Source organism: Lagenorhynchus albirostris, chromosome 15, assembly GCF_949774975.1.
Source record: "Lagenorhynchus albirostris chromosome 15, mLagAlb1.1, whole genome shotgun sequence".
Classification (NCBI taxonomy): Eukaryota; Metazoa; Chordata; class Mammalia; order Artiodactyla; family Delphinidae; genus Lagenorhynchus; species Lagenorhynchus albirostris.
Window position 1 is genome coordinate 47,953,620 of NC_083109.1, and position 14,133 is coordinate 47,967,752.

Consider the following 14,133-nt stretch of genomic DNA (forward strand, 5'->3'; position numbering starts at 1 on the left):
ATTCTGAGGGTTGTCTTTTCGTCGTTTACGGTTTCCTTTGCTGTGCAAAAGCTTTTAAGTTTCATTAGGTCCCATTTATTTATTTTTGTTTTTATTTCCATTACTCTAGGAGGTGGATCAAAAAAGATCTTGCTGTGATTTATGTCAAAGAGTGTTCTTCCTATGTTTTCCTCTAAGAGTTTTATAGTGTCCAGTCTTAACATTTAGGTCTCGAATACATTTTGAGTTTATTTTTGTGTATGGTGTTACAGAGTGTTCTAATTTCATTCTTTTACGTGTAGCTGTCCAGTTTTCCCAGCACCACTTATTGAAGAGACTGTCTTTTCTCCATTCTATATCCTTGCCTCCTTTGTCATAGATTAGTTGACCACAGGTGCATGGGTTTATCTCTGGGCTTTCTCTCTTGTTCCATTGATCTATCTTTCTGTTTTTGTGCCAGTACCATATTGTCTTGATTACTGTAGCTTTGTAGTATAGTCTGAAGTCAGGGAGTCTGATTCCTCCAGCTCCGTTTTTTCCCCTCAAGACTGCTTTGGCTATTCAGGATCTTTTCTGTCTCACAAATTTTAAGATTTTTTGTTCTAGTTCCGTAAAAACTGCCACTGGTAATTTGATAGGGATTGCATTGAATTTGTTAGATTGCTTTGGGTAGTATAGTCATTTTCACAATATTGATTCTTCCAATCCAAGAACATGGTATATCTCTCCATCTGTTGGTATCATCTTTAATTTCTTTCATCAGTGTCTTATAGTTTTCTGCATACAGGTCTTTTGTCTCCCTAGGTAGGTTTATCCTAGGTATTTTATTCTTTTTGTTGCAATGGTAAATGGGAGTGTTTCCTTAATTTCTCTTTCAGATTTTTCATCATTAGTGTATAGGAATGCAAGAGATTTCTGTGCATTAATTTTGTACCCTGAAACTTTACCAAATTCACTGATTAGGTCTAGTAGTTTTCTGGTGGCATTTTCTCTCTATGTATAGTATCATGTCATCTGCAAACAGTGACAGTTTTATTTCTTCTTTTCCAATTTGTATTCCTTTTATTTCTTTTTCTTCTCTGATTGCCGTGGCTAGGACCTCCAAAACTATGTTGAATAACAGTGGTAGGAGTGGACATCCTTGTCCTGTTCCTAATCTTAGAGGAAATGCTTTCAGTTTTTCACCATTGAGAATGATGTCTGCTGTGGGTTTGTCATATATGGCCTTTATTATGTTGAGGTAGGTTCCCTCTATGCCCACTTTCTGGAGAGTTTTTATCATAGATGGGTGTTGAATTTTGTCAACAGCTTTTTCTGCATCTACTGAGATGATCATATTGTTTTTATTCCTTAAATTGTTAATGTGGTGTATCACATTGATTGATTTGCGTATATTGAAGAATCCTTGCATCCCTGGGTTAAATTCCACTTCATCATGGTGTATGATCCTTTTAATGTGTTGTTGGATTCTGTTTGCTAGTTTTTTGTTGTGGATTTTTGCGTCTATATTCATCAGTGATATTGGTCTGTAGCTTTCTTTTTTTGTAGTATCTTTGTCTGGTTTTGGTATCAGGGTGCTGGTGGCCTCATAGAATGAGTTTGGGAGTGTTCCTTCCTCTGCAATTTCTTGGAAGAGTTTGAGAAGGATGGGTGTTACCTCTTTTCTAAATGTTTGATAGAATTCATCTGTGAAGCCATCTGGTCCTGGACTTTTGTTTGTTGGAAGATTTTTAATCAGTTTCAATTTCATTACTTGTGGTCTGTTCATATTTTCTATTTATTCCTGGTTCAGTCTTGGAAGGTTATACCTTTCCAAGAATTTGTCCATTTCTTCCAGGTTGTCCATTTTAGTGGCATAGAGTTGCTTGTAGTAGTCTCTTAGGATGCTTTGTATTTCTACGGTGTCTGTTGTAACTTCTCCTTTTTCATTTCTAATTTTATTGATTTGAGTCCTCTCTCTCTTTTTCTTGATGAGTCTAGCTAATGGTTTATCAATTTTGTTTATCTTCTCAAAGAACCAGCTTTTAGTTTTATTGATCTTTGCTATTGTTTTCTTTGTCTCTATTTCATTTATTTCTTCTCTGATCTTTATGATTTTTCCTTCTGCTAACCTTGGGTTTTGTTTGTTCTTCTTTCTCTAGTTCCTTTAGGAGTAAGGTTAGATTGTTTGAGATTTTTCTTGTTTCTTGAGGTAGGCTTGTATATCTATGAACTTCCTTCTTAGAACTGCTTTTGCTACATCCCATAGGTTTTGGATCATTGTGTTTTCATTGTCATTTGTCTCTAGGTATTTTTTGATTTCCTCTTTGATTTCTTCAGTGATCTCTTGGTTATTCAGTAATGTATTGTTTCGCCTCCATGTGTTCGTGTTTTTTACGGTTTTTTCCCTGTAATTCATTTCTAATCTCATAGCGTTGTGGTCAGAAAAGATGCTTGATATGATTTCAATTTTCTTAAATTTACTGAGGCTTGATTTGTGACCCAGGATGTGATCTATCCTGGAGAATGTTCCTTGAGCACTTGACAAGAAAGTGTAATCTGCTGTTTTTGGATGGAATGTCCTATAAATATCAATTAAATCCACCTGGTCTATTGTGTCATTTAAAGCTTCTGTTTCCTTATTTATTTTCATTTTGGATGATCTGTCCATTGGTGTAAGTGAGGTGTTAATGTCCCCCACTATTATTGTGTTACTGTCGATTTCCTCTTTTATAGCTGTTAGCACTTGCCTTATGTATTGAGGTGCTCCTGTGTTGGATGCATATATATTTATAATTGTTTTATCTTCCTCTTGGATTGATCCCTTGATCATTATGTAGTGTCCCTCCTTGTCTCTTGTAACATTCTTTATTTCAAAGTCTATTTTGTCTGATATGAGTATGCTACTCCAGCTTTCTTTTGACTTCCATTTGCATGGAAATCAAATATCTTTTTCCATTCCCTCACTTTCAGTCTGTATGTGTCCCTAGGTCTGAAGTGGGTCTCTTGTAGACAGCATATATATGGGTCTTGTTTTTGTATCCACTCAGCAAGCCTGTGTCTTTTGGTTGGAGCATTTAATCTATTCATGTTTAAGTTAATTATCGATATGTATGTTCCTATGACCATTTTCTTAATTGTTTTGGGTTTGTTTTTGTAGGTCCTTTTCTTCTCTTGTGTTTCCCACTTAGAGAAGTTCCTTTAGCATTTGTTGTAGAGCTGGTTTGGTGGTGCTGAATTCTCTTAGCTTTTGCTTGTCTGTAAAGCTTTTGATTTCTCCATAGAATCTGAATGAGATCCTTGCCAGGTAGAGTAATCTCGGTTGTAAGTTCTTCCCTTTCATCACTTTAAGTATATCATGCCACTCCCTTCTGGCTTGTAGAGTTTCTGCTGAGAAATCAGCTGTTAACCTTATTGGAGTTCCCTTGTATGTAAGTTTTCATTTTTCCCTTGCTGCTTTCAATAATTTTTCTTTGTCTTTAATTTTTTCCAGTTTGATTACTATGTGTCTCGGCGTGTTTCTCTTTGGGTTTATCCTGTATGGGACTCGCTGCACTTCCTGGACTTGGGTGGCTATTTCCTTTCCCGTGTTAGGGAAGTTTTCGACTATAATCACTTCAAATATTTTCTCGGGTCCTTTCTCTCTCTCTTCTCCTTCTGGGACCCCTATAATGCGAATGTTGTTGCATTTAATGTTGTCCCAGAGGTCTCTTAGGCTGTCTTCATTCCTTTTCATTCTTTTTTCTTTATTCTGTTCCCCAGCAGTGAGTTCCACCATTCTGTCTTCCAGGTCACTTATCCGTTCTTCTGCCTCAGTTATTCTGCTATGGATTCCTTCTAGTGTAGTTTTCATTTCAGTTATTGTATTGTTCATCTGTTTGTTCTTTAATTCTTCTAGGTCTTTGTTAAACATTTCTTGTATCTTCTCGATCTTTGCCTCCATTCTTTTCCCAAGGTCCTGGATCATCTTCACTCTCATTATTCTGAATTCTTTTTCTGGAAGGTTGCCTATCTCCACTTCATTTAGTTGTTTTTCTGGGGTTTTATCTTGTTCCTTCATCTACTACATAGTCCTCTGCCTTTTCGTTTTGTCTATCTTTCTGTGAATGTGGTTTTTTTTCCACAGGCTGCAGGACTGTAGTTCTTCTTGCTTCTGCTGTCTGCCCTTTGGTGGATGAGGCTATCTAAGAGGCTTGTCTCCTTTGTTGCTTTTAATATTTTTTCTTTGAATTTAATTTTTGTTAGTTTGATTAATATGTGTCTCGGCATGTTTCTCCTTGGGGTTATCCAATATGGGCCTCTCTGAGTTTCCTGGACTTGTGGGTGACTATTTCCTGTCCCATGTTAGGTTTCTGAATGTAATCTCTTCAAATATTTTCTCAGACCCTTTCTCTTTCTCTTCTCTTCTCCTTCTGGGACCCCTATAATCTGAATGTTGGTGCGTTTAATGTTGTCCCAGAGGTCTCTGAGACTGTCCTCATTTCTTTTCATTCTTCTTCTTTATTCTGCTCCTCAGTAGTTATTTCCACCATTCTATCTTCCAGCTCACTTATTCGTCCTTCTGCCTCAGTTATTCTGCTATTGATTCCTTCTAGTGTATTTTTCATTTCAGTTATTGTGTTGTTCATCACTATTTGTTTGTTCTTTAGTTCTTCTAGGTCCCTGTTAAACATTTCTTGTATTTTCTCGATCCATGCCCCCATTCTATTTCTGAGATTTTGGATCTTGTTTACTATCCTTACTCTGATTTTTCAGGTAGATTGCCTATTTCCTCTTCATTTATTTGATCTTGTAGGTTTTTACCTTGCTCCTTCATCTGTAACATATTTTTTGTCATCTCACTTTTTTTGATGGGTGGGGCTGTGTTCCTGTGTTGTTGGTTGTTTGGCCTGAGGCACCCAGCAGTGGTGTTTGCAGTCAGTTGGGCAGAGCCAGGTCTTGGTGCCGAGATGAGGACCTCTGAGAGAGCTCACACCGATTAAGATTCTCTGGGGTCTGAGGTTCTCTGTTAGTCCAGAGGTTTGGACTCAGTGCTCCCAGTATAGGAGCTCAGGCCCAATCCCCAGCCTAGGAACCAAGACCCCCTCAAGCCGTGCAGCGTGGCAAAAAGAAAAGCAACAAAAAGGCTGGGGAGGTCCAGGCTGGAAGAGAAATTCAGGAGTCACCAGCACATGGATGGCTTTTAAGAATTTAATTTTTATTTTATTTTTTTATTTTATTTTATTTTTTTTTTTATTTTATTTTTTATGCGGCTTGAAGGATCCTAGTTCCCTGACCAGAGATCGAACCTGTGCCCCCTGCAATGGCAGTGTGGAGTCCTGGAACACCAGAGAATTCCCTAGATGGCTTTTAAAAGCCATTGGACAAGATGCCCAAGGGCCCAGTGTAAATGAGAAAAGTTCAAAGGCCAGAGCCCTCTAATGTTACAAAGCGGAGGAAGTAGGAAGAAGTAACCAAGAACTGAGAAGGGGCAATTGGTGAAGCAGGAGGAAAAGCAGGAGAGTGCGGAGTCCTAAACGCCCAGTGAAGGACTACTGTCCCACAGAGGAGGGAGGAAGCAACAGGACTAAACCTGCTGATGGGCCGCTGAGCTGAGGATGAGAACTAACCTGGCCAAGTGGAGGGCATGGTGCCTTGCCAAGAGCAGCTACAGCAGTGAGAGGGGCAAAGGCGGACTGGAGTGGGATGGGGGCAGACAGCCCTCCACAGACCACGCAGTCAAGTGAAGCAGAGAACTGGGGCAGGAGCTGGAGGTGGGGCTGACAGGCTGTCTCCATGATGGGAGGACCAACAGCAGATCTGCAAGCTGGTGGGGATGGTCTGGGCATGGGGGAGCAAAACTGACTCAGAGACAGAGGAGGGGGCAGAAGAACGTCCCTGCTCAGTCCCTGCACAGGTGAGGGCATGGGGTCAGCCACCTCGAAGGAAGGCAGGCTGGTTCCTGGTGCAGATGCCAGCAGGTGGAGCAGACGGAATTCTGGAAGTTCTCTTCTGAGTGCTTCCGTTTTCTCAGGAAAATGGGAAGTAAGGTCAATAGCTAAGGTGAGGATGGAGCTTTCAGGAGAGAGAACAGTCGAGTGAATGAACAGGCCGATGTATCACAATTGCTGAGCCACCTTGCAGGTCAAGGTCATGACCGTGAGGCCAGCTGATGTGGACCTTGTCTCCAGCCACATTCAGCTGCATGGGCCCAGGGTAGGCTGAGGGCTGGCGTCCTGCCAGGGCTGCAGTTTGTCCCAAAAAACAGTTAAGGGAGGTAAGGAAATATGCTAAGAGTAATTATTATCATGAAACAAAGGAATTATGAATTTATAAATTTAATGCAAATCAAATAAAAATAACAGATTATTTTCTGGAAGTAGACAAGCGGATTTTAAAATGCATATAGAAAAATAACAATTAAGAATAGCTAGGGGTGGGCTTCCCTGGTGGCACAGTGGTTGAGAGTCCACCTGCCGATGCAGGGGACGCAGGTTCGTGCCCTGGTCCGGGAAGATCCCACATGCCGTGGAGCGGCTGGGCCTGTGAGCCATGCCGCTAAGCCTGCGCATCCGGAGCCTGTGCTCCGCAACGGGAGAGGCCACAACAGTGAGAGGCCCGCGTACCACAAAAATAATAATAATAATAAAGAAGATACAGGTATAGGCAGAAAGAAAATCCTTTCACTGTTGTCACTGTCCAAAGACTTGAAATAACTCAGGATAAAAAGAAAAGTCTGAATCTTTCAGCAGGGGAAATAGGAAGAGTTTACACCCTCCATCCAGCCCTTAACAACAAGTAAGAGAAGCAAATTAAATACACATTTGAAATAAAGTTTCAGTCATTAAAGAGGAAGGGAGTGAAAATTAATGTCTAATTAAACTAACAGCCAAGACATGGAAGCAACCTAAATGTCCACTGGTGATGAAGGAATAAAGAAGATGTGGTCTAGCCACACAGTGGGATACCAGTCAGCCACAAAAGGAGGAGATCCTGCCATTCGTGACGACACGGATGGACCGTGAGGGCTTTACACTGAGTGAAAAAAGTTAGACAAAGAAAGACACTGTCTGATCTTACTTATATTACAAAACCTAAAAAAAAACAAACCCATAAATACAGAGAAGAGACTCGTGGTTGCCAAAGTTGGAGGGTGCAGGTACAAAAGGTACAAACTTCCAGTTAGAAGATAACTAAATTCTGGGGATGTGAGGTACAGCATCCTTACCTTAACTGTCAACCCATGTGAGGTGATGGCTGTTAACTTGTCGTGGTGATCATTTCACAATATATGTGTATATCAAATCACCATGTTGTACAACTAAAACTAATGGAGTGTTAGAGGTCAATTATACCTCAATAAAACTGGAAAGTTTTTAAAATTTTTTAGGGTTAGGGTTAAATGTTTTAATTTTCGAATTAAACTCCTTTAAGTCTTAAAGTCACTAAAGAGGTCCTGAAAATCCTAAAAGAAAGAAAACGTATTTAGCAGTTTGTGTTCCATCTTCCCTCCAGGTCACAGAGGCCTTTCCGTACCAGAGCTGGAAGCCAGAATCTCAAAATTTACCAAAAGACAGCAAGCACATAAAACACGCTCCCTGCACTTGGTTCCACTAGAGACCATAAAGGAGATAAAAGGCGAAGAGTGAGTGAGGCCCTGGGAAATCACTGCAGTGCCTCTGAAAGCCCAAAGGAGCAGAAAATAAATTCTGATGAAAACCCGTGGCATAATTCATGTTGATTTTTCATCAAAATGACCAGAGGTATCATACCCCATGAGCTTAAATTCTGATCCATTATAAAATTATACTGTTTACAGTACATTGCTTCAGGCACTTCATATAATTACCTGGATGGAATACAGATTTTTTTCAAAACGTAAAAGGTGTTTTTAGGAACACAAAGCACTGAATAATAAAACGCTCCTCTTTAAGGCTTTAGACGAAAGTGGTTTTGTTTTCACTCAAGCATTCCTTCACGACCATCACTGTTCTCCCATGGAAAGGGCCCTCACCTGTGCTTTCATGATATTCCTTTTTTTATACATAAATTGATTTATTTTTGGCTGTGTTGGGTCTTCGTTGCTGCGCGCAGGCTTTCTCTAGTTGCGGCGAGCGGGGGCTACTCTCCGTTGCGGTGTGCGGGCTTCTCATTGCGGTGGCTTCTCTTGTTGCAGAGCACGGGCTCTAGGCATGCAGGCTTCAGTAGTTGCGGCACGTGGGCTCTAGAGCACAGGCTCAGTAGTTGTGGCACATGGGCTTAGCTGCTCTGCGGCATGTGGGATCTTCCCGGACCTGGGCTCGAATCCGTGTCCCCTGCACTGGCAGGTGGATTCTTAACCACTGCACCACCAGGGAAGCCTTTCATGATATTCCTTCTGCTCATCCTTCAAAGGACTTCAGTGCATCCCCAAATATGTCTGAGATTACTCAGAAATGGGATGATTCTATAAACATCAAGCAGAGAAGGCAATGCTGGCAGCATTAATCCTTGTCTCAACCAAGAAAAATTATTATTCAAAGCACTTGACTTAATGGCTAATTCTGGGAAGAACCTTGTTTGCAGCAAAGCCACGACGGACAGAGGACCCCAGTGGACATCCACGATCGGACGTGTCAATGGAGTTCTAAACTTCGATGCTCCCAGAAGAAGCGAATATATTCTGCTCTACCAGGACCCAAGTAAAGAGCAGGATTTGATTTAAGGCGGGAGGGTCCTGATCACATAGAATCCATTTGTCCTGCTGGTAAACGGACACCTGACACAAGTAAGAGGAGAATTAAAACGAAAGGAAATACCAGTGGGGGCTGGAACATCACTCCTCAGAACACAGAGCCACCTGAGGAGCTGACGACCCTCCGAGATGTGGGGCTCTGCTACAGAGTTCCAAAGTCATGTCGTGACTTTTATTACTTACGGTTGAAAACAGGCCCGATGACAAAGGGACCTGGGCTTGTCAAACCCACTGAGAGAAAGTTAAAGTGTAGGAAACACTACAGAGTCAACTATTAACAACTACTCAACAGCTACGAGAGTCCGACAGCAGCAGGAGCAGCTGCAGTCAGACTCGGAAGCAGACATCCTGCTGAGCAAGTTCACACCCTGAGGTGCGTCACCAAAGGAGGCTCAATACGCTTCCCAGTAACTCTGAAGGAAAAGCACACTACGAACATGAAAACAGACTAGAAACACCCCCTCTTGAGAAGATTCATAAGTTCCGATTCATAATCCTCCCACAAACCAGGCCCACGCTTCTCAGGCGTTTTCTAGGCTTAATCTTGATCAGTCAGGCTAGGCTGGCAGCCCCCACAACAAGCCGTTAAGCCTACACTGTCCAAATGACAGCCGAGGGCCACACACGGCCACCAGGCGCTGGACATGTGGCTGGTCTGAATCGAGATGCACTGTGAGAATGAAAGACCTCAGTAAGAAGAAGGAACGTGAGTTACCTCATTAATAACTCTTTACATTGACGACAGGGTGAAGTCAGAATATTGTGGATATCCTGGGCTGAATGAATTACAGTTTTAAAATTAATTTCACTTGTTTCTTTTTCTTTTTTCTAATACGGCTCCTAGAAATTTAAAATGACACATGGCTCCCACTGGCGTCTGGCAGGTGTATTTCTCTGTTGGGCAGGATAAGCAACCGAAATGAACCACCACTATATCAAGCGCACTGCTGGGTTGCTAAACATTCCAAATGTGGACAGAAGAATAAAGAAGGGTAAACGGTACAGGGGCATTCAGAGGACACGCACAAGAGCGGCGGCGGCAGCGGCCCTTATGCTGTTTTAAGAAAGCAATAAGCGTAAACAGTGAACTTTCTGGAAAAGGAAATGTTGCATCTGCAGATTGCCTTTCCCCTGCCAGGAAGTGTCCAGGGGACGCCCTCCTGGGCGCTGGGCTCCCGCCTACCTTTGACAAGCTCCGGCCGGTATGCCTTGCGTAGCTGCTCCAGGAAGCCGTTGTAGAAGCCCTCCGCCTGCTCTGAGGGCATCGCCAGGTGGAAATCGGGCTTGTTCCCCTTGAGGACGCACTGCAGGGTGAACTGGCTGATGCACAGCACCTCGTACTGTTTGTCCATCACGCTCTTCGACCAGTGTTTCCCACCTTCATCCTCAAACACACGCAGGTTTAAGATCTTCCGGACCCTGGGGGAAAACAGGGGTGAGCGCTACCTGAAGAATCATAAGCCCCCCAGACACACCCACACCCCCAAATGTCACAAGCACCCTGCTGACTAGGGACACTGTGCTGGCTCCATCACTTACAGCAGGGGTGACCACAGGCAAGTTACTTTCTACTCTGTGCCTCAGTTTCTGCATCTGTAATAGGGGTAATAATAGTCCTACCTCTTAGCGTTGATGGGCGATTTGCTTTTTTTTTTTTTGTCAGCCCCTCCAACTCGCAGCAGCTTCCGGTGGGAACCGGATGTGTCAAAACATGGGCTCAATTCTGATTTTTTACAGAATTCCATCTTTACACTGGAATAAATGATGCCCCGCTTTTATACCCTTTCTTGGAACTTCTCAAAATGAACAATTCAGCAAATACCCTGGAGAAAACTCATGGTCATTGCAGATATGCAAAACGATCTGGGGAAAGACACCTTGACAACTATGTCACATGCTCCTTATGCCCCAGCGGGGCTTTCCCTATACACGTGGATGACAAAGGACAGCCACCCTGGCAAGGAGGAGGACCAGGTAGCATTTATAAGATCAGACTTGAGACGAATGACAAAGAACTACCTCCGTGAAAGGTGCAATTCCACCATTTGAAGCCACCTTTCTGGATGATGTTGAAGACATGTTCAAAGCCTGAACAAATACTCATTCGCCGACACCTTACATGGGAACCCTCTGCGGTGGGCGCTATTCATCACCCCTTCTCCACAGCAGGTCTGCCTAATGCTGAGTCATTGCTCTTAACCGAGTTAGGTACTAGCTCTCCATTCTGTCAGAGCCACGGAGAGATTCAGACCAGTCCCCCGGCTTTTAACCACTACACCACTTCGCTCCCTCTTTGCGAATCCAGGGGACAGCTTTTAAAATACCAACATCCGTGAGTGTTATTGAACTAGTCATCAACACCTCAGCAGGAGCTTGGTTCCAAGTCTGGTTTTCAACCTAATACAAAAGGGACAACTGGGCAACCGTCACATGTAGGCTCTGGGCACCAGGGGCAGAGAAAATGGATCCAAGCATCTGAAGTACGTGTGCGAAGTGGTGCGGGGGAGAGTGAACATGAGGAGGGGAGGCTGCCTGTACTAAGGGCCAAGAGCAATGACAAACCTCCCACCTTAGTAAAAAGAGCACTGGCTTCCAGGCCAGGTGGCCTAGGTTCTAACCTGGAGTCAGGCTTTTTGCTAAGGACGTGTGCATGACCTTCGGCAGGTAATGTAACCTCTCTGAGCTCCAGATCCTATTGTGAACGGTGAACAACTGGGCATTCTTAACACGTGTAAACAGTGCCCAGATCATACTGCTCAAACTGAAAACATAACACATTCCTATGAAAAGAGGCTTGGTTTTCACACCAAGGGAATGGTTCAAGGCTGCAGCAGCAAATAGGGACAGAGGCTAAGTTGTGGTCCTGCCCTGTCGCTGACTTACTGGGTGACGGCTCTTCCTCGCTCTCCCCATCTGTGACACAGAAATAACCACACTGCATCAAAAGGGACATGGGTAAAACTGACAGAGTCTCACTTTATAGGAGCAAAATACTATGGAAGTTCCATATATATATATATATATATATATATATATATATATATGTATAATTTATTTAAATAGCTAGCCAGCCAGCCAGATGACCAGCACATGTCCCACTAGAAAGGCAGTGACGTGGAAATCCGCCTCTTACATGTGCTCCAGTTCCTTCTGCGTATCTTCCAGGGAAATACCCAGCAACACACAGATGCCCCGTCCAATGGCACTTATCTGTTCTCCACCAACTGGAAAGGAAACAAAAGGGAAAAGAGACAAAAGGGAAATGAAACAAAAGGGAAAAGCAAACAGGTGCCGTGAAGCACATCTGAGCATCCATAGGAAAGTCTGAACATCACACATACTTCTCGTAACTTCTTTGCCAAAGTCAGTAGGTACTGAAACATGAAAGGGGTTACGTCGATGCAGTATGATAATCATACTTTGTCCATTCTGACTTTACATTTGGAATGAATGAGTTGTGAAGTGAACAACCATTACGCGGGATTTTCAGGCCACGTTTTCATCTGTGCTACCTTGGTTGAGACCCCTGAAACTTTCTATGAGTTTGCCCGTCTGTAACAACAAAAGTTTTTCTCCCCAGAGAATCCAGCTCAGCTATGGTAATTCTCAAAAAGGAGATGCCTGCTTTTCTTGGAAATCAGCAAACCTGATAACATAATACACAATGCACAATGGAAAACATTTATGTCATAAAAATAAAGAAATGATTTCTCTACTTACTGCAGAAAAGATAAATATATCATACATAAAAAACACAGTTTAAAAGTTAAGCTTCCAGGGGCTTCCCTGGTGGCACAGTGGTTAAGAATCCGCCTGCCAACGCAGGGTACACGGGTTTGAGCCCTAGTCTGGGAAGATCCCACATGCCACGGAGCAACTAAGCCTGTGCGCCACGACTACTGAACCTGTGCTCTAGAGCCCGTGAACCACAGCTACTGAGCCTGCACGCCTAGAGCCCGTGCTCGGCAACAAGAGAAGCCACCGCAGTGAGAAGCCTGCGCACCACAACGAAGACTAGCTCCCGCTTGCGGCAACTAGAGAAAGCCCGCACACAGCAACGAAGACCCAGCACGGCCAAAAATAAAATATTAATTAATTAAAAATAAATGAATAAACTTTTAAAGAAATAAAAGTTAAACTTCAAGTCAGCAAACTTCTATTATTTCCCAGTTTATTACTAAGATTGCATTCTAAGCCAATGACCTCCAAATCATTTTGAGCGATGCACCCCATGCATAAAAAAAATTCTTTGAACATAGATCCCTGTTCCAAACATTTGCATAGGTATTTGGCGTCAAATGTAAACTCTACCACTAGACGGTATCTCAGTGCTGGCACAGTACTTAGGTCAAGACACATCATTATGGTGGTGAAACTAAATCCATATTTCAAATGTTGATCTTCATAATTTTCAATTTTTTTGGCCAACTTTTTGCCAAAGCTCATTGATTATTGATGTGTGGTTATTTTATCGTATACTGACCTACTGTTCCAATCAGGAGAAAGGTCAACTCTGCCATTTTCTTGTTATTTGCTTCTGCTAGATAATAATATTTACAAATATACCCAACAAGGCATCACAGACTGTTCCATGTTGCCACATCCTGCAAGCTAAGGGAAGAGTGAGAAACCCTCTCCCTGCAGGTGTCTGACAAGGGACCATCTGACAGACACGAGGCGAGCAAGAGCATCAGTTTGTTCCTGAAATAACTCTTTTTTAAAGAACATTTACTGATTTATTTATTTTGGCTGAGCCGGTCTTAGCTGCGGCACGCAGGATCTTAGTTGCGCCATGCGGTATCTAGTTCCCTGACCATGGGTCGAACCCAAGCCCCCTGCATTGGGACCACGGAGTCTTATCGCTAGACCACCAGGGAAGTCCCTGAAATAATTCTTATTAAAGCTTAACTTCTCTTAGTTTTATGATTAAGAAAACACAAATATTTTAATATTTTCTTCTGTGCTGCTTTTTTTATAATGGACTATGAGTGATTTACTATCCTTTGAGCCACTGACTCAAAATCTGAAACAGAAATCAGCTATCCTGACATAAGCAGTAAACAACTGGGGTTGCTTGCCTGTTTGCAGTGCTCTAGAAAACTGTGGCTTTGTTAAGTAAGTCAATATTATTTTCTTACAATATCAAGATATTTTTAAAATTTTCCCCAGGGTATATTTTAAAAACTTAAAAAAGAATGATGGTTGAACTATGTCCACCATTAAAAGTAATGCACATGCAGTATAGAAAAACTTTCAAAAATAAAAGAAACAGGAAAGCAAAAAGAACAACCGAAGACAAGCACTTCAATATGTTACTGATTTCCTTCTGATATTTCCTCTATTCACAGATTTTACTTCATATTTGTTCTCAACTACCATAGTAATACTGTGTATAAATTTTTGTGTCTCATCTTTTTTAACATCTCACAAGGATTCTTCCACATTATGAGCTTTTCCTAAGC

The 14,133-nt window shown here is 42.4% G+C and overlaps 1 protein-coding gene across 2 annotated transcripts in view; it reads right to left on the reverse strand.

Moving 5' to 3' along the window:
- Positions 1 to 14,133, reverse strand: part of DTD1 (D-aminoacyl-tRNA deacylase 1) — a 107,462-nt gene that overhangs the window by 90,266 nt on the left and 3,063 nt on the right. For both annotated transcript variants that reach the window (XM_060124092.1, XM_060124091.1), the window contains exons 2-3: positions 11,805 to 11,895; positions 9,855 to 10,090 (exon numbers count right to left, since the gene is read on the reverse strand). In XM_060124092.1, the coding sequence (XP_059980075.1) occupies positions 9,855 to 10,090; positions 11,805 to 11,895 (327 nt within the window). The remainder of the gene's footprint in view (positions 1 to 9,854; positions 10,091 to 11,804; positions 11,896 to 14,133) is intronic.